General features: G+C 48.4%; 1 protein-coding gene across 2 annotated transcripts in view; it reads right to left on the bottom strand.

Annotated features, from left to right (window-relative positions):
• The window catches only part of LOC119955649 (collagen alpha-1(XXVII) chain B-like), a 605,839-nt gene that overhangs the window by 75,940 nt on the left and 509,832 nt on the right, over nucleotides 1-20,067 (bottom strand). For both annotated transcript variants that reach the window (XM_038782071.1, XM_038782070.1), the window contains exons 38-41: nucleotides 15,892-15,945; nucleotides 14,433-14,540; nucleotides 13,053-13,106; nucleotides 3,239-3,292 (exon numbers count right to left, since the gene is read on the bottom strand). In XM_038782071.1, the coding sequence (XP_038637999.1) occupies nucleotides 3,239-3,292; nucleotides 13,053-13,106; nucleotides 14,433-14,540; nucleotides 15,892-15,945 (270 nt within the window). The remainder of the gene's footprint in view (nucleotides 1-3,238; nucleotides 3,293-13,052; nucleotides 13,107-14,432; nucleotides 14,541-15,891; nucleotides 15,946-20,067) is intronic.

Below are 20,067 nucleotides of genomic sequence, written 5' to 3'. Positions count from 1 at the left end.
TTATTAACACTACTAACTTGGATTCGGCACTTACTCCGAGATAATATACAGTTCATAATAAGCATATAATCTACACTCGTCTACTACTAATCTCTACACTATACATTAACTATGATCTGCTCTCACTCACACTATCTTTCCTTCAGTCTGTTCTCCAGCAATCTCCTTCCCTTCTCTCCCCCAGAAGGCTTCGCATCAATGGCTCACATACTTGTACATCTACCTCCCTCTAGTGGATGAGTTAGATATTTCATTAACCCTTGCAGTTCTTACATTTATGATAATGTCACATACTCCACAGAGCAGAAAAGGGCGAGAGGAGATTTAGCGGAGGTGTTAAACCTGTTGCTCGGAGCTGATAGAACAAGGAGTGGGGAACACAGAGTTAGGGTTCTAGGCGAGAAATGGGGGTGGGGGTGGGATGTGAGGCAGAACATTTTTACTCAGCGAGTGCTAATGACCTGGAACCTGTTGCTCGCATGGGTAGTGGGGGTGGAGACGGTGGGCGGGATTCTCCCAGCCCCGCGCCAGGCCGGAGAATCCCCCCAACCGTGCCAGGCCGGAGAATCCCCGTAACCGTGCCAGGCCGGAGAATCCCCCCAACCGTGCCAGGCCGGAGAATCCCAGCCCCGCGCCAGGCCGGAGAATCCCCCCAACCACACCAGGCCGGAGAATCCCCCCAACCGTGCCAGGCCGGAGAATCCCCCCAACCGTGCCAGGCCGGAGAATCCCAGCCCCGCGCCAGGCCGGAGAATCCCCCCAACCGCGCCAGGCCGGTGCGCGATTCTCCACAGGGGGGAGAATCGCCGCCATTGGCGCCGGTCGCGAGCCGCTCTATGCGGCCGGGCCACCGATTCTCCGGCCCGTGGCTGCTCTAAAAAGGCGCCGTCCACACCTGGTCGCAGCCGACGGAAACTCTGCGGAGGCGGGTTGGGGGGGGGGGGTGAAGGATCCCTGGCACCATTTAAAAAAAATAATAATCCCTGGTGTCCTGGGTCAATGTTAATCCCTCAGTCAACATCACAGAGCCAGATTATCTGGTCATTATCACATTGTTGTTGTGGGATCTTGCTGTGCATTTCCTACGGAAATACGAGCTACGGATTATCGAGGCACAATGGGCAGAATTCTCCGGCTGTTCTTTCTGGTGGGATTTTCCGGAGCAGCCGGTGGCTGCGGGTTTCCCAGCGGCGGGGGGTGGGGGTGGGAAGTACTGTAGACACGCGGTGTGACCAGAGGATCCTGCCTCTGGCCAATGGCGGGCTGCCTTTGCCACCTTGAAACACGCGGTGGGTTACATGGAGGAAGGAAGCATTAGAGAGGGAAGGTGAAGCATTGCTTGGGGTGGGGGTGGAGGGGGTGAGGGGTGGGGTGGGGGCCAAGGGGGGCTGGAATCTGTCCATTCAGTTGTTGGATTCGCTGCCGGAAATCTGACCCAACCTCTCAACCAGCAGGGCCCCGCGGCTTAGGGAGGCCATGTATGCAAAGTGGAGATTGTGGGGAGAAAGATTTGCCCAGGAGGATCGAGGGTGAAGACTCAATAATCCAACTCATCGACTTTCAAGGTTCCTGAACAATCACAGAGAGCTACGACAGACCCAAGAGGCTGTGAGGTCTCCTTCTGTGCTGTAGCCATTCAACCATTCGAATAATATAATAATTACTTATTGTCACGAGTAGGCTTCAATGAAGTTACTGTGAAAAGCCCCTAGTCGCCACATTCCGGCACCTGTCCGGGGAGGCTGGTACGGGAATCGAACCAGTGCTGCTGGTCTTAATTATTTTGACAAATCGGGGCGAAATACTCCGACCCCCATGCAGGGTCAGAGAATCGCCCGGGGCCGGCGAAAATCCCACCCCCGCCGTGGCAGAAATTCTCCGCCACCCGGGAATTGGCGGGGGCGGGAATCACGGCCCACCAATTGGCGGGCCCCCCGCAGCGATTCTCCAGCCCGCGATGGGCCGAAGTCCTGCCGCTGAGAGGCCTCTCCCGCCGCCGTGGTTTCAACCACCTCTGGTGGCGGCGCGAGCGGGCCGCCGGGATCCTGGGAGGGGGCGCCATGCGATCGGACCCCGGGGGGGGGGGAGTGCACCCGCGGTGGCCAGGCCCGCGATCAGGGCCCACTGATCGGCGGGTGGGCCAGTTTCCGTGGGGGCACTCTTTTTCTTCCGCCGCCGCCACGGCCTCCACCATGGCGGAGTCGGAAGAGAATCCCTCAGCGCGCATGCGCCGGTGGTGACGTCAGCGGTAGCTGACGCACCGGCGCATTTGCGAACCGGCGAAGGCCTTTCGGCCGTGCAGGGCGGCGGGCATCAAAGGCCGCTGGCGCCGGTTTTGCCGCCAGTCGGCGTGGCGCCAACCACTCCGACGCGTGCCTAGCCCCTAAAGGTGCGGAGAATTCTTCACCTTTGGGGAGGCCCGACGCCGGAGTGGTTGGCGCCACTCCGCTACGCCAGGACCCCCCGCACCGCTGGGTAGGGGAGTATCCCGGCCCAGATCTGGCCAGACCAACCATTTTCCGAATGGCCGCTTCTTGGAGGCCACAATTCAGAGCACAAATAATAAAGAAAATGTAAATTCCCAGTGAACGTGGACAGATGTTGGACATGGCCACATCTGAGCATATTTCAGGAACACAGTATCACAGGTGCAAAAACATCTCGCTCCACAGGCAACTACACATTTACATGAATGAAATTCAAGTGAAAATAAATTAAAATGTTTGCCTTCGCCCCCCCCCCCCCCCTCGAGGGAGGTGGAAGGGAATCGCTGAGCACTGGAGATTTGGAGGCCTTTACAGGCCTGTAGAAAATATAAAACAACGATCGACCATCCTCTGGACAGAAAGACTGTTTCATCTTTCATTCGGCTCTGCCTTCACTGCTCGAACTCATTTCCAGATGTGTGCGGCTGCAGGCAGTCCCGTCGGTGCGTACAGAATGAGACGCTGGCGGAGTTAGCAAAGGGTTTTGTTTAATGATTTAATTGGCTGGCTGAAAGAGATGGGGGGGGGGGGGGGGCCCAGGCATGTGTCATTGAGATGACCGATACACACAGGTCATTGAATGCAATCGAGTTGTATAAACTGAATCGGCTCGGGCGACAGCTGAGGGTTGCCGAGCCTGGTGTACAATTCACTCCCCAGTCTTTCCCTTGCTGCCAATAGCACAATTTAACTCGATGGAGACTTCGCCGCAGCGTCATTAAGAGCTGGCTTTAATAATGAGGCGATTTTACCTTTTCACCTTTGGGGCCAGGTGGTCCTTTCGGTCCTGGGGGTCCTTTATGTCCCTGTAAAAGATGCAAAATTACTTTTAGATGTTCTGCCAGCGACCAGGTTAAAGTGAAGGAACACAGGCAGTTAGACCAGCACTTTAACAGCATCATATTATTCGGCGCAAAAGGGAAGACGGCAAGGTGCTTTTTATCAATTTGTAACAAGGCGGGTGCAATCTCAGTAGAATAATGGAATGTTTCTATTGTAAATGTGTCACTGTAATAAACCCAGCTGACTACCAACTTCATCACTGGAACATCTCATAGATGTAGCAAATCTATATTTAACCTTCATGGAAGACACTAGTAAAAAAGTAAAGTCGCTATTGTGAGGGCCAAGTAGAATCAAACACAAGTTTGTGGAGTCAAACAGAAAGTAACTTTATTTACAATAATATGTGCACAGTACCAGCAGCTCACTACTGATTCAGTCTCTAGCCGGTAGCACACTGGCCTGTTCTATTTATACAGCTGCACTGTTAATGATTGCCCCACCACCCGTCCCTCATTGGGGGAGCTCGCATTCCTCGAGGATCTTGGGGTAACCAATTGTCCCCAGCCAATAGGATCCAGGCAGGTTCTAACAGTCGCCATAGTCCCAGATGACCACAGGCTGCTTTTCCCTTTCAGAGGGGGAGCTGACTGGTGGTGGTTTAACCTGAGGGTCACCACACCTCAGGCGAGGGGCAAGCTTGAGAAGGCGGGGCCTTCATGAATAACCTCAGCCGCAATTGAACCCACGCTGTTGGACTCGTACTGCATCACCAACCAACCATCTAGCCAACTGATCTAAACCGGCCCTGAGACACACTAGCCTGTTAAACAGTCACGTTCCATTATGTTACAATCCCAGCTGCTGTTACTACTGGACAGCTATATCACAGGGTGTATCCCTGGCTCAATAGGTCGTAACTGTTATTTTTTTGTTCAGAGACGTGGATGAACTGAGTCACAGAACTGCTGATTAACTTTGAACAAAATAATAAAACATTTACTGAATGAGAAAAGATTAACAACTCCACGGCACTCCTTTACTCCCACTACACCTACACACAGATCTATAAGGATTGCACAAGTTACAAAATATCTTATACTTTAATATTCTCTGTGAGGGGGCAGCATGGTGGCAACGGGTTAGCCCTGCTGCCTCACGGCGCCGAGGTCCCAGGTTCGATCCCGGCTCTAGGTCACTGTCCGTGAGGAGTTTGCACATTCTCCCCGTGTCTGTGTGGGTTTCGCCCCCACAGCTCCCCCTCTGAAAGGGAAAAGCAGTCTGTGGCCAAGCACGGTAGCATGGTGGTTAGCATCAATGCTTCACAGCTCCAGGGTCCCAGGTTCGATTCCCGGCTGGATCACTGTCTGTGCGGAGTCTGCACGTCCTCCCCCTGTGTGCGTGGGTTTCCTCCGGGTGCTCCGGTTTCCTCCCACAGTCCAAAGATGTGCGGGTTAGGTGGATTGGCCAGTCTAAATTGCCCTTAGTGTCCTAAGAAAAAAATAATGTTAATGGGGGTTGTTGGGTTACTGGTATAGGGTGGATACGTGGGCTTGAGTAGGGTGATCATTGCTCGGCACAACATTGAGGGCCGAAGGGCCTGTTCTGTGCTGTACTGTTCTAATTCTAATTCTAACCCTAAAATGTGCAGGTTAGGTGGATTGGCCATGCTAAATTGCCCCTTGATTGGAAAACATGAATTGGGTACTCTAAATTTATATTAAAAAAATATTCTCAGTGAGCACACAGTCCATGTAAACCACTAGACGAGATGTGGTCAGACACACCACACTCTTCAACCAAGTCACCAATGCCACCCAATTCAACTTCAATAGATTTCCCATCAAATTTCGAGAGATATTTGTCACACTGTAAACCAACTGGTCTCCCTGGAACCCTGACCTCCACACAAGTGTTTCCAAACTCCACCCTCAAAAGAACACGCCGTGCAATTTTCTCCCATTCAAATCTTTTCTCTCAGCTGCCTTCACCAAGGACCCACATCCAGGATTATGACCTCTCCTTTCAGTATTCCTCTGTCTTGGGTCACCACGTGCATTCAAGCTACCGCACAATCTCTCAGGTACCCAGCCATGCCAACAGAACACCATTGCTTCACAGGCTCTATTAAGGTGTCACCGTAGGATTACTTCAGATACCTGGCTTCTCACGAGCCAACTTCTCCAGGTCTGCACCTTTCAGCTCCTTCTTTAACTGGGATCCTCTTTCTCTGCCGCATTCTCCAATTTCAGTGAACAGTACCTTCTTCATACTCCAGTTTTTTGTTCCTTTGACCTCAATCTTCCTGGGACTTTTCTTTTCATCCCCCTGGTTTCTCGAGCTGTTTGTTCTTTAGCTTCTGGAATTTGCTTTCTGCCACTTACTCCATTGACCTGCTTTCTTCTCAACTGAATCCAAATGCTTCTCTTCAGTGTGGGTCCTGGTTGCTAAGCAACAGCTTAGTTTTTAACCTCTATAATTGCTTTTATGGCGCAAACATTCAATTACAATGCAGGCACAGTTTAAAGTGAAACCAAAATCCACAGACATTCAAGCACTTTTGTTTACCATCAGCTAACTAGACATTTAACCCCTTATTAGCACACAGGTGCAGAAACACAAATTAAACATAAACTTATACTTTACTTTGAATATCCACAATATAAATACAAATTGTTTAAACCAGCTCTTTTCCTTATTTTCTTATGATAAGAGACTGGAAAGTAACACCAGGTTGGCTGTAAAATAGCAGCAGATCCCATCCCATGAGGCATTTGGTTTCAATTTTAAATGACTCCCTATTGAATGTCGGATGCCAATTTGATTTTCAATGACCTTGGGACCAGACTTAATAGATAACGCAATGGATCAGCACAATGCGATAATAAACATTCCATCAGAATTACAGAATTGTTACATCGCAGAAGGAGGCCATTCAGTCCATCGTATCTGTACCGGCTCTCCAAGTGAGCAAGTAACTTAGTCCCATTCCTTTGCCTTCTCCCCATAACCCTGCACATTCTTCCTTATTCCTTTTCACATAACAATCCAATTCTCTCTTGAATGTCTCGATCGAACCTCTCGATTGAACCCACCCCCACCACACTCTCAGGCAGCACCTTCCAGTTCTCAACCACTCGCTGCGTGCAAAGGTTTCTCCTCCTGTCTCCATTGCCCCATTTGCCAATTACCCTCCCATTCTCCAACCTTTCACCAATGGGAACAGTTTCTCCCAATCGACCCTGCCCAGACCCCTTATGATTTCGAAAACCTCGATCAAAACTCCTCCCAACCTTCTCGTCTCCAAAGAGAACATTTCAACATTTCCGATTTATCAACGTGACTGAATCAGACTGTAACCAATGTTACAATATGACAAATATCACCCCGATATAATGAGTTGGTGCTTAATCGCTTTAATCCAGCATCCGATACAGTATTTGTCTTGTCCTGGGGGTTCGCTTTTCTCTTTCTTTGGACATGCATCGAATGTTGCGCAGCAAATCTTTGCACGTGACTGAATATGAGCGAAAGGTGTGTATTCCGCTGGTGCTATGTCTTTTCGTCCGACGTCATTTCGTCCAACGACACTTCGTCCACGTCTTTTGGTCCAACGTCTTTTTGTCCGCCCGTCTTTTGGTCCAACGTCACTTCGTCCAATTATCCAATTACAAATAGTTTAATTTAGTTTTTCAATGTTACTGCTCAAGGATCCTCTCCACCTATTTCGCCTCTTGAGGTTGAGTTCTGCATTTGTGCTGCTTGATCTCCAGACATTATTAAGATAAGCTGCAGGATATTCACCCATGTATTCTCCAGCGTGATGAGAGCCATTGTATCTGATGGAATATTTGATCATTTCAGACCTGTAATGTCAGAACCCACTGCCAACCAGAGGTTTTAATCACTCGACGAAAATCGAGTTTAAATCTGCTTCTTTCAGAACTGCACTCATTGTCTAAATCCAATTAGACTCCCACTTATATCTGTGTCTGTCGGAATTGTAGAATATCAAATCATCTTGTCCTCTCCCCATTATTCTCTCTCGGGTACAGTTCTGGAAATCTAACTTTTAGGGAATTTTGGGAATTTACAATTTACATCAATTTTAAGTAATTTCGGGATATTCTACAATATATCCGAAGAGCTTTAAACCTGAAAAAGACTAGGCATCAGATAAACAAAGAATGGAGACATTTCGAGAATGTGGGGCATACATTGCAGGTATTATTAACTTTTAGGGAATTTCGGGAATTTACAATTTACATCAATTTTAAGTAATTTCGGGAATTTTAAGTAATTAGTAAACTTTTAGATTTTTTAACTGCATTTTTAGATTTTTTAACTTTTTAACTGCATTTTTCAACTTGCATTTTACTTGCATTTTATCAATTACTTGCATTTTAGCAATTAAATTCACTTGCTGTATTGTACTTGCATTTTATCAATTAAATGGTTTTATACGGAGTTAATTTGTAATTGGATAATTGGACGAAGTGACGTTGGACCAAAAGACGGGCGGACAAAAAGACGTTGGACCAAAAGACGTGGACGAAGTGTCGTTGGACGAAGTGACGTCGGACGAAAAGACGTGACACGTATTCCGCTCTCTCTTGGCCATTTAACCTGAAGCAATTGACCGGTCACCTCCATCAAGCCAGATTCCACCCCATCCCTGCCTACTCAGTGGATGAAAGGTAACGGACGGAATAAATTCCAGTGTCCTCAGTAAGCGCCATAGCCGTGGGTCGAAGCACTTCATCAATCTGAGGCTGCCATGGACTGTGTCAATTGGGAAATCCCCATTCAGGTTGCGATGAGGCTGAGGGAACCCGGGTTTCCATGGGCCTTGCTTCATTACCCCAGGGCCTCAGGGGGAAATTTTCAAGTTGTTCTCCCCCCCACATTTGCCAAATGACCTTTCCTTAGTCTTCCCCTGCCTCTTGGAAGATGCTGCCTCTTTCAGGGAGAGTCGCCTGGTCTGTGATTGGAGTCGGAAGTTGACTGGATTGGACCCAGTGCTGAGGGACCCAATCACTTTATTTGGTCAAATTTCTCACTCTATAACTATTTAAACGTTTGGATTAAAAATCCTCTTTTTCTGTGCATTGGTTGAAAATGGAAGTGGTTTGCGTAAAGGGTTGCTCTTTCAAATTGATGTGGAGATGCCGGCGTTGGACTGGGGTGAGCACAGTAAGAAGTCCTACACCACCAGGTTAAAGTCCAACAGGTTTGTTTCAAACACGAGCTTTCGGAGCGCAGCTCCTTCCTCAGGTGAGGTGCTTTCAAATTGAGGCATTAGATATTATCCACTGGAGGCTCTTCAGCTCTTCAAATCATTTGAAGATTTAAAATAAGTCAAAGTTCATGGCTTTAGAGTCAAAGCCATAAGAGTCATTCCCGCACAGAAGGAGGCCAATCGGCCCACTGAGTCCATGCAGTCTTTCTTCGGGACAATCCAGTCAGTCCCACTCCCCACCCACTTTGCCCCTGCAGGTTTGCTTTCCTCTAGTGCCCATCCATCCAATTTCCGTTTGAAATCATTCACCGTCTCCGCTTTCACCAATCGTATCGCCAGTGAGTTTCAGATCTTTACCATTCGCTACATGAAGAAGCTCTTCCTCATATCCTCCTACATCTCTGGCCTAAAACCTTAAACCTCTGTCCCTTAGCCTTTGTACCATCAGCTCCTGGGAACAGCTTTGCTTTGTCCACCTTATCTGCACCATTGGCAGTCTTGTACTCCTCTTTCAAATCTCTCAAATGTTCTCGTCCCGCCGACGTCAGCGGCTCTTTTCGTGGCTCACGCCCCCAAGTTCCGATGAATCCGCGGCTGGAGGCCACTATCAGCGGAATCAGAAGATCCCACAGCGGGAGGGGCCGGAACATTTTCTGTAAATGTATCAGCGGCTATGTAACACTGCAGTGAACGTCACAACAGTCAGATAACTGATCCACCTAGAGCAGGGGTGGGCAAACTTTTCCGTGCAAGGGCCACATTCAGAAATTCACAATTCACAAAGGGCCGCATAGTATATTAAGTAAAATAATTACTTCACCCGGTTATGATTCTGGGCGCCTCATATAGAACATAGAACAGTACAGCACAGAACAGGCCCTTCGGCCCTCGACGTTGTGCCGAGCAATGATCACCCTACTCAAGTCAACGTATCCACCCTATACCAGTAAGTAACCCAACAGCCCCCCCCCCCATTAACCTTAAAAAAAAAAATAAATAAATAAAAAAATAAATAATTTTTTTTTTAATGACTTGGTGGGCCGCAGAAATACCTTTGGCGGGCCGTAGTTTTCCCACCCCTGACCTAGAGGCAGATCACTTGTAAAAAAGAGTCCCAATGATGCCAACAGAGAGAAAACCGGCGGACAAGGTTTAACTTTTTAAAGCTGTGACTGGAACAACCCAACTAAAACCACCAAAACTCAAACCTTAATTAACAGGCAAAGGATACTTGAAATCAAGAGGTAAATTTCACTTTAAATAGTTGATACAAGTCTCATGCAGTTACTCCCTACACACACACGCGACCCTGTGGCAAAATTCAGCTCCAACTCCATCTGCATGTTTGCTGATTACACGACCGTAGCGGGTCGGATCTCAAACAACGTCAAGTCAGAGTACAGGAGGGGGAATAGAGAACCCAGTGGCGTGGTGTAACGACAACAATCTCCCCCTCAATGCCAGCAAAACTAAAGAGCTGGTCATTGACTTCAGGAATCAAAGTATCGCACACACCCCTGTCTGCATCAACGGGGCCGAGGTGGAGATGGTTGACAGCTTCAAATTCCTGGGTATGCACATCATCAACAATCTGTCCTGGTCCACCCACATCAATGCTACGACCAGGAAAGTACAACAGCGCCTGTACTTCCTTAAGAAACGAAGGAAATTCGGCATGTCCACATTGACTCTTACCGATTTTTTTACAGACGCACCATGGAAAGCATCCTATCTGGCTGCATCACAGCCTGGTATGGCAGCTGCTCGGCCCAAGACTGTAGGAAACTACAGAGAGTCGTGAACACAGCCCAATCCATCACACGATCCTCCCTCCAATCCACTGACTCTGTCTATACCTCCTGCTGCCTTGGGAAAGTGGGCAGCATGATCAAAGACCCCTCCCACCCGGGTTATTCTTTCTTCCAACTTCTTCCATCAGGCAGGAGATACAAAAGTCTGGGAAATCGCACTAACAGATTCAAAAACAGCTTCTTCCCCACTGTTGCCAGATTCCTGAATGGCCCTCTGATGGACTGAACTGATCTCCTCCTCTCCTGAGTAGTGCTACATTCCGTAATGCCATGCCCATGTATTTACATTGTGCATTTATGTATGTCCATGTTTTTCATGTATGGAATGCTCTGTCTGGACTGTTCTTTTCACTGTACCTCGGTACACGTGACAATAAACTCAAACCCAAATCCAGGGAGCTCAATGAGCCGGCCACTGGGGAACCTGAGTGTAGGCCCGAACCAGTGGAGGTGACAGCTTCCCATCCGTGAAGGAAAGTTGTTATTTCTGGTGTCGAGCCTGAGTGTAGGCCCGAACCAGTGGAGGTGACAGCTTCCCTTCATAGAATTTTTCATAGAATTTACAGTGCAGAAGGAGGCCATTCGGTCCATCGAGTCTGCACTGACTCTTGAAAAGAGCACCCTATCCAAGGTCAACACGTCCACCCCATCCCCATAACCCAGTAACCCCACCCAACACTAAGGGCAATTTTGGGCACTAAGGGCAATTTATCATGGCCAATCCACCTAACCTGCACATCTTTGGACTGTGGGAGGAAACCGGAGCACCCGGAGGAAACCCAGGCACACACGGGGAGGATGTGCAGACTCCGCACAGACAGTGACCCAAGCCGGAATCGAACCTGGGACCCTGGAGCTGTGAAGCAATTGTGCTATCCACAGTGCTACCGTGCTGCCTGAAAGAAAGTTTTTATTTCTGGTGTCGAGCCAGAAATGATCAGATTTATTATAGTTATAGAATGGCTGTCGCACAGAAAGAGGCCATTCAGCCCTTCGTTTCCATGCCATGTCTTCCTGCGCTGTAAGAGCAACTCAGCCAGTCCTGCTCCCCTGCCCTTTCCCGGTAGCTCTGCGATTTACTTCTTGTTCAGGTAGCTATCTAGTTCCCTTTGAAAAGCCACAATTGGATCTGCCTGCACCACACCCTCAGGCCGAGCACCCAGTGCACGCTGGGTAAAGAAGTCTCTCATTATGGCGTCGCTGGGTCTTTTGCCGATCACATTAATTAAACCCCCGGCCCTCTCTGATTCTCGACACTTCTACCAACAGTTTCTGCCTGAACTGTTCTTGTTTAATCCCTGCCTCTCCAAATGCAGATTCATTCTGTCTCTCAGAATTGCTTCCAATAATTTCCCCACCACTGAGGTTAGACTGACTGGCCTGTAGATTTCTGATTTACCCCTTCCTCCCTTCTTGAATAATGGAACCACATTGACTATCCTCCAATCCTCCGCCACCCCTCCTGTGGCCAGAGAGGAGATAAAAATTATTGCCAGTGCCCCTGATATTTTCTCCCTTGCCTCACTCAGCAGCCTGGGACACATTTCACCTGACCCTGGAACTTGTCTACTTTTCAGCTTGCCAGACCACTCAGAACCTCCTCTCTGTTGATTTGATCACAATCCTTCTCCTTGATTTCCACACCCCCACTGTCAACTTGACAAGGACGTACAAGAATTAGAGACAGGAGGAGGCCACTCAGCCCCTCGAGCCTGTCCCGCCCTTCGATTAATCCATGGATGATCCGCCTGTGGCCTCGACTCCACTGTTCTGTTCCCCGGATGAGACCCTGCACTCCCCTGTCAATCAAAAATCCAACTTAGCCTTCAATTTATTCAAAGACCCAGCGACCACTGCTCCCGGTGTGCGGTGGTATGACTAGGAGCGCTGCCATTGGTGCAGAGCACCGGTTTCCCATTGGCTCTGGCTGGTCATGTGCCTCTCGGCTGATTGGCTGAGACTAGCCATGTGACTGCTCGCCAATTGGTGCAGAGCACCGGTTTCCCATTGGCTCTGGCTGGTCATGTGCCTCTCGGCTGATTGGCTGAGACTAGTCATGTGACTGCTCGCCAATTGGTCGAGAGGCACGTAGACCCCGCCTCCAAGGCGGGATATAAGTACCCAGAGGTCCCGGCGGTCGGCCTTTCACTGTAGTCGACCACCGGGCTAACATCTAGCTAATTAAAGCCTAAGTTTGGACCTTCACCGTGCCTCGCGTCCAATTGATGGTACATCACGGTGGAAGTGAATTCAACAGATCAGGAGTGTCAGAAAGAACAAAAAACATTGCCTCATTTCAGACAAACTGGGCGGTTTGCTCGTCCATTCAAGAGTGACAGTTAAGAGTCAACCACATTACTGTGGGTCTGCTGTAGGCCAGATCGGGTAAAGATAGCAGATTTCCTTCCCTTAAAGAACGTTAGTGAACCGGATGGGATTTTACAGCAGTTCTGTGATTAATAATGGGAGTAGCAGTCCATTCCAACATGGTGAGATTTTAACTCGTACCGTCTGCAGGATTAATCCAGGCCTCTGGGTAACTAGTCTATTACATTTCCATCGTGCTACCTTCTGAAGGGCAGTCAGGGCTGGGCAATAAATGCCAGCGACATCCAGATCCCAAGAACGAACAGCAAACAAAATCCGTGCGAAGCAATGTTTCATTTTCAGACTTGTGTTGTTACCTGGCGCACTGTGGAGTAAAGCAGAATCTGTCGAGTAAATCGCCCTTACCTCATACCCTGCGATTCCGGGTTCACCTTGAACACCCATGCGGCCAGGAGCACCCTACCAAAGAGGGACAGATAGATCCATCAGCCAGCAAAATCAGAGCAAGCCACCCAGAGATAACAATGTGTTTGTAAATTTGAAATCATATTACTCTATGCATTCATTAGAAAATAAGTTAAAGACATTTCTAAGCTTCTGTTTTTGCAGTGCCCACTCGGTCTAATGTATTTGAATGTGCAAAGTTGAAAGTGGAACTTCTAACCACAGATCCTGCAGGCTGAGAAAGACAAAACAAACACTCGTATCTTTCTGCACAAATTAGCTTTCTCCAAAAATAGCACCTCTATACAGTGCAATTTTAACCCATCAGTTTGGAGAAATATAAATGAGCATATTAACTAGGTTATTTTTTTTGAAAATGTACTGGGCAATAAACAGATGTTTCTATACCGATTCCAGTGTCTCGTGCTGTGATGCTGCAGTTTATCTTCTTTATCTGCTGTGCTGTATCGAATTCACAATGTGGATCATTTACATGCAGTGTCAGTGTACATAACCTGCGTGCAACGCTCTGCCCATTGCCCAGTTTCCACATGCAATTCTGTTTGGTGTACAAAGCCTCTGCGTGGTAATTCATATACAAAATGCTCAACGTACAATGTCAATAAAATTGTCCGTTTACAGACCCTTACTTTCATTTCATACCCCATCACTGAAAAAAAAAAGAACCTCTTTGTCAAAGCTTTTCGTCTGGCACTCAGCACGTCAATTCGCTAGAGTGCCAATGTTAGGGGAAGCAGCAGGTTTACACTGTGCTGATTGGACTGGCAAGTGGAGTCTGATTGGTCAACTGTTAGTCACCAGCGGCTTGTGCATTCTCCACGGCAACGTCACGACCAATCAGAGTCCACTTGTCAACCAATCGGCATGCTCTTCTCATCCAGTATAAATGCGTTGTTTCCCCCTCACATTTTGTATTCTTGTCAATCATCCTGTTGAGTGGAAGGCAAAAAGCTTCGACAAAATGCCTCTGTTTAAGTCGCACTCAGGTTCTGCATTACCAAATGACTATTAATATCCCAGCCTTAGGTGTCTGTATTATATTATCGACGAGCTAAGGTTGCTTTCCCCTTTGAGGGGGAGAATTGACCTGTGATGATTTAACCTGAGGGTCACCACCACCTCAGGCGAGGGGGTAAGAAGAGAAAGCGGGGCCTTCATGAATAACCTCAGCCGGTACGGGAATTGTTGACCTTGCTCTGCATCACAAAGCAGATGAACAGCCTGCCAGTACTTTTATGGGTTGAGAAATAACTTTCGGCTCTTTCCGGCGATAACAGATTGACGGTGGGTTGAACGGTGCTGCAATTACAAAGTGAGTACCATGGCTCCTCGTGTTCCTCGAGATCCCTTGGGCCCCTGGGTTCCCTCGGGTCCTTGTTCTCCTGGGGGTCCAGTCTCTCCCAGATGTCCCAAGTGACCTTTGCTACCCTGCAACGCACAAGGCCCGAAGGCGTTAAAAAGGGTTTCGTCCCCGGCAATAGCTCGTTGCGATTCCAGCACCTCGGGCGAAGGGGAAAGGTAGGTGCTGCGGGATTAAATCGCAAAACAACATGCACAATGCAACAAACAGGTGCCTTGAACTCATCAAAGAATCTGACTTCAGATGGGGCAGGGGCAGGAAGGGAAGCAGCCGGCTTTCCTGACCCCGAGGAGCAGTCATTGTACAAATGGATGATGGGTCTTGGGTGTGCAAGTGACTTGAGAAAGGACGTGGCCTCCTTTAGACGGATACAAGCTGTCTTTCAGCGAGAGAGGCCTCCCCTCCGTACAGCATTGCTATTGGCTGTGGCAGACTACTTTCATTCATACGAAAATGAAGCAAAATCCCAAAGAATTCTCCCCGCAGCTGATTTGATCCATCTCTCGAATCTTCAGCTTTCAGTTTAATGATGTGTGAATAAATAATTTGAGCAGAAAATCCATCTACCAAAGAAATATGATGGAGGGGGGGGGGGATGGAAGAGGGAAGAATGCGTCTAGGGACTGAATAGTTTGACAGTTTGCCAATGGATCTTGTCCAAGGTCACAGAGAAAATTACATATCCTTGTAAGTTTCGCATTGTTTTGATACGAGATCTGGACGTGTCACGGACATTCAAAGATACTCCGGAGATATATCTTTGTGACGCTTTTATGTCAGCAGGTCTGCGTGGTACTTGACTGGATATAACTCATGGATGTCAGGGCATCCAATGTAGAAGGCCGGACGAGGCAGTGTACCGAATTCAGAGAGAATGGTGGAGAAAGACCAGAGTACGGAGCGGTCAATAGCCACGGTCTGCTTTTGAAAACAGATAGATAGATCGGGGGGGTTAGCATTTGACAAATACTGTACATACTCATGTAAAAGTCCATCTCATGTGGAAGCTGACCCCACGATTTTAGGCCTTAAACCCCTCCCCCCTCCCCCCCCTTGTCATTTTCCATACGCCCCACGTAGAAGCCGCCCCCCCCCCCCCATTTTTTGGGGATCGAAGCCCCAGCCTTTCACAACCAATGTGTAATGCTGAAGACGTTAATGACTCCATATTCAGAACTGCCAATGAAAATTAATATCGGTCAGCAATAACCATGACATAATTATGATGAATTCTTGAGTGTCGTCGGTTTTTATTTTCTTTTGGATTTGACTTGGGCCCAAAGCAGGCATGTTGACCCTCCAAAAACATTACTGTGTAAAAGAGTAATGCGGTCTTAAAAATGTGACTTTTACAGGAGTATACACGGTAGATGTATCCTTTTTTCATTCAACTTTACAAAAAATGCAGGCACAACTAACCTTTCTGCCAGGTTTTCCCCTCTCCCCAGCTTTTCCTGGTTTTCCTTCAGGTCCCTGGGTGGGAAATAACAACATTGATGAAGGAGATTTTGCACAGCTTGTATAGTAATCACTGGTTAATCCTGGAGGTATGCTGGTCTGGGTCTCTGGGTTTTCTGTAACGCTGCTCGTTGACTGGGTTACTGGAGGAATAATTCACACAGGCCCCCTCCCTCTCACCCATTCCTTGGCTATAAGGTACCTCAGTATTGTACAATTATAGAATGGCTACAGTGCAAAAGGAGACCATTCGGCCCATCGAGTCAGCACCGACCCTCCGAAAGAGCGCCCTACCGAGGCCTGCTCCCCTGCCCGTAACCTCACCTAACCGTTGGACACCAAGGGGCAATTTAGCACGGCCTATCCACCCAACCTGCACATAATAATAATCGCTTATTGTCACACGTAGGCTTCAATGAAGTTACTGTGAAAAGCCCCTAGTCGCCACATTCCGGCGTTTGTTCGGGGATGCCAGTACGGGAGTTGAACCCGCGCTGCTGGCCTTGTTCTGCATTACAAGCCAGCTGTTTAGCCCACTGTGCTAAACCAGCCCAAGACATCTTTGGAATGTCCATGTTCTGTCCATTAACGTTGTGCAGAACAGGAGGGCGAATGAAATGGTGCCTGCATCACTTTTACTTATATCGGTGGGGAAATTCAGGCGGGGATTCTCCGTCTGTTCACAGCAGCCAGTCCTGCTGCAGTGAATGGGTATTTGGCTGGGCGCCAAGGGGGCAGACTCGTAACGGAGAATCCCGGCCAAGAAAATCACAACGGAGCCACATGTCAGAGTTACTCCACGCGACTTGCTGAGCTCTCAATGGGGTAATCTCGCCTTATTATGTTGCCAGTTTAAGTCAAACAGTACAAACCCTGCTCAGCAGGTCTGGCAGCATCTGTGGAGAGAGAAAGAAACCTTACGTCTCGAGTTGAACACGACTCTTAATCGGAGTTTCAAATAATCAGTGGGCTAGACAGCTGGTTTGTGATGCAGAACAAGGCCAGCAGCGTGGGTTCAATTCCCGTACCAGCTGAGAATTCTGAATTCTGGGCTCAGAACTACCCAGCGAGACTCCCCCCCACCCCCTCACCCCCCCCAGGCGTCATCACGGCTGGTTCACAACTTGGGCAGCACAGTAGTACAGTGGTTAGCAGTGCCACTTCACAGCGCCAGGGTCCCAGGTTCGATTCCCGGCTTGGGTCACTGTCTGTACGGAGTCTGTACGTTCTCCCCGTGTCTGCGTGGGTTTCCTCCGGGTGCTCCGGTTTCCTCCCACAAGTCCCGAAAGACATGCTGTTCGGTAATTTGGACATTCTGAATTCTCCCTCAGTGTACCCGAACAGGCGCCGGAATGTGGCAACTAGGGGCCTGTCACAGTAACTTCTTTATAATGTTAACGAAAGCCTACTTGTGACAATAAAAAGATTATTATTATAAATATTTACGGACAATATTCCATCTATTGGAACAGGAGTTTAGCCATTCAAGAGTATAAACAGAAAATGTTGGATTAACTCAACAAATCTGGCAGCATCTGTGGAGAGAGAAACAGAGGTTTCATTTTAAGGGATAATTTAGCAAGGCCACTCCACCTGCCCTGCACATGTTTTTTGGGTTTTGGGGTGAGACCCACACAGACACGGGGAGAATGTACAAACTCCACGCGACCAGTGACCCGGGGCCAGGATCAGACCCAGGTCCTTGGCGTCACGAGGCAGCAGTGCTAACCATTGCGCCACCATGCTGCCAGAGAATCAGAGTTCACGTTTCAAGTCTATATGACTTGTACGGAACTGTTTAGATACTTGAAATGAAATGAAAATCGCTTATTGTCACGAGTAGGCTTCAAATGAAGTTACTGTGAAAAGCCCCTAGTCGCCACATTCCGGCGTCTGTTCGGGGGGGGGCTGTTCCGGGAATCGAACCGTGCTGCTGGCGTGCTTTCAAAGCCAACGATTTAGCCCTGTGCTAAACAGCCTCTTCAACGGGATTACAGCTGCTCTGCAACTTGCCATGTGACGTACCTCTGACATTTTGTTTGTTGTGATTTTCTTCTGTCCAATAAAGGCAAAGCTCCCCCAACTCCGAATGAACACAAGTAAAAGTTATGCAGACACCATTTCATCCCCCCCCCCCCCCCTCCTGCACTTCACAAACGTAATTAAGAAAGGATTTTTCCATTTCTTCAGGAATGAACGGGGCAGTCTATTTTCATAAATCATTGAGGAAATTAGGGAACCACTTCGTGGTCTTCATGTGAAGTTTTTCACTCGTCTGATTTTTGTTTCTTCAGGGATTTGTCGTGCTTTCCTTTCAGAGTGGTTATCTTATATTTATACCTCCTTTCCCCCCCTATTTCTCTTCATTCATCCATTGGAATTCTTCCAAATTGGAACGGTCTCTATGAAGCAACCTTGGAGTCTCCTCTATTCCAGAGAGAGGAGAGGAACTCCAATCCTGCTCAATTTTTCCTCTCGATCCCGGTGAGATGGCTATAAATCTTTCCCGCACTTTCTCCATATCCTTTTTATATTATGGGGAAATACTATGTAGTCACTGAGCTCTTCATTTTACACCTCGTAGAGTTTGAGCAATGGAGATCGTTTTGGTGCCAATTCTCAGTCACTGCTAACTCACAAGAAATTTTCAAACCTGTGCAGAGGAATAGTACAGCCATGGAAACAAGAGAAAGCCGTTGTGCTGATGCTTGTAATGGGTGGGACAGATAATTCAGCAGAGACCTGGGGACTCGAGGTAGAAATTAGTTGCCCCTGACTGTCGTGGAAAAGTGGATTTCAGCAGGAAGTTTTCATTGAATCCCTGCACATCTTTGGACACTAAGGGACAATTGACCATGGCCAATCCACCTAACCTGCACATCGTTGGACACTAAGGGGCAATTGATCATGGCCAATCCACCTAACCTGCATATCTTTGGACACTAAGGGGCAATTGATCATGGCCAATCCACCTAGCCTGCATATCTTTGGACACTAAGGGGCAATTGATCATGATCAATCCACCTAACCTGTATATCTTTGGGAGGATACCGGAGGACCTGGAGGAAACCCACGCAGACACGGGGAGAAAGTGCAAACGCCACACAGACAGTCAACCCGAGGCCAGTATTGAATCCGGGCCCTTGGCGGTGTGAGGCAGCAGTGCTAACCACTGTGCCACTGTGTCGTAGAGTTATCGGAGAAGGAAATTTATCCTCAGAGTATGGAGACAAAGACGGAGGTAGAATATGAAGGGGATGGAAACGTAGGGAATTTACAGCACAGAAGGAGGCCCTTTGGCCCATCGTGTCTGTGTTGCTGAAAAAGAACTGTCCAGCCTCGCCCCACTTTCCAGCTCTTGGCCCATGGTCATGTAGGTTACATCTTCAACAGCATATCCAGGTGTTTTACAAAATGCAGTCAATTTACACACATCAAGCTCCCATAGACAGCAATATGATAGAGGCCAGAATCTTCCAGAGCTGAAGAGGAGTTTCTTCAGCCAGAGGATGGTGGAACTCTTTGCCGCAGAAGGCTGCGGAGGCCAAATCACTGAGTGGCTTTAAGACAGAGATAGATAGGTTCTTGATTAATAAGGGGATCAGGGGTTATGGGGAAAAGGCAGGAAAACGGGGATGAGAAAAATATCAGTCATGATTGAATGGCGGAGCAGACTCGATGGGCTGAGTGGCCTAATTCTGCTCCCATATCTTATGGAGATCTCCCGGTTCCGCCAACGGTGAGACCCCACTCCAGGTTTCCTGGTGGGGGGGGGAGTACAAACAATAGGAAACCCTGTTCAACAGTGGTGGGGCGAGAAGATCCCACCGCTGGCCATGGCAGGCCACCTCTGTCACCACGAAACAGGCCGTAGAAAATCCGGCCCGGTGCCTCACCAATACTCCAATCACAGCATCTCCTGAGCCTCTCACCTCCACCGCCAGGAAAGACAAGGGTAAGCGGGCACATGGGAGCGCCAACATCTCCACAGAATCACGGGATGGTTAAACACAAAAGGAGGCCACTCGGCCTGTCGGGTCCATGCATGCCCTCTGCAAGAACAACTTAGCGAGTTCCACTTTCCCTGCCCTTTCCCCGTAGCCCTGAAAATATTTTCCTGTTCACATTTATCCAATG

The sequence above is a fragment of the Scyliorhinus canicula genome, chromosome 21 (assembly GCF_902713615.1).
Source record: "Scyliorhinus canicula chromosome 21, sScyCan1.1, whole genome shotgun sequence".
Lineage (NCBI taxonomy): Eukaryota > Metazoa > Chordata > Chondrichthyes > Carcharhiniformes > Scyliorhinidae > Scyliorhinus > Scyliorhinus canicula.
This window is presented reverse-complemented; position numbering and strand designations above follow the sequence as displayed.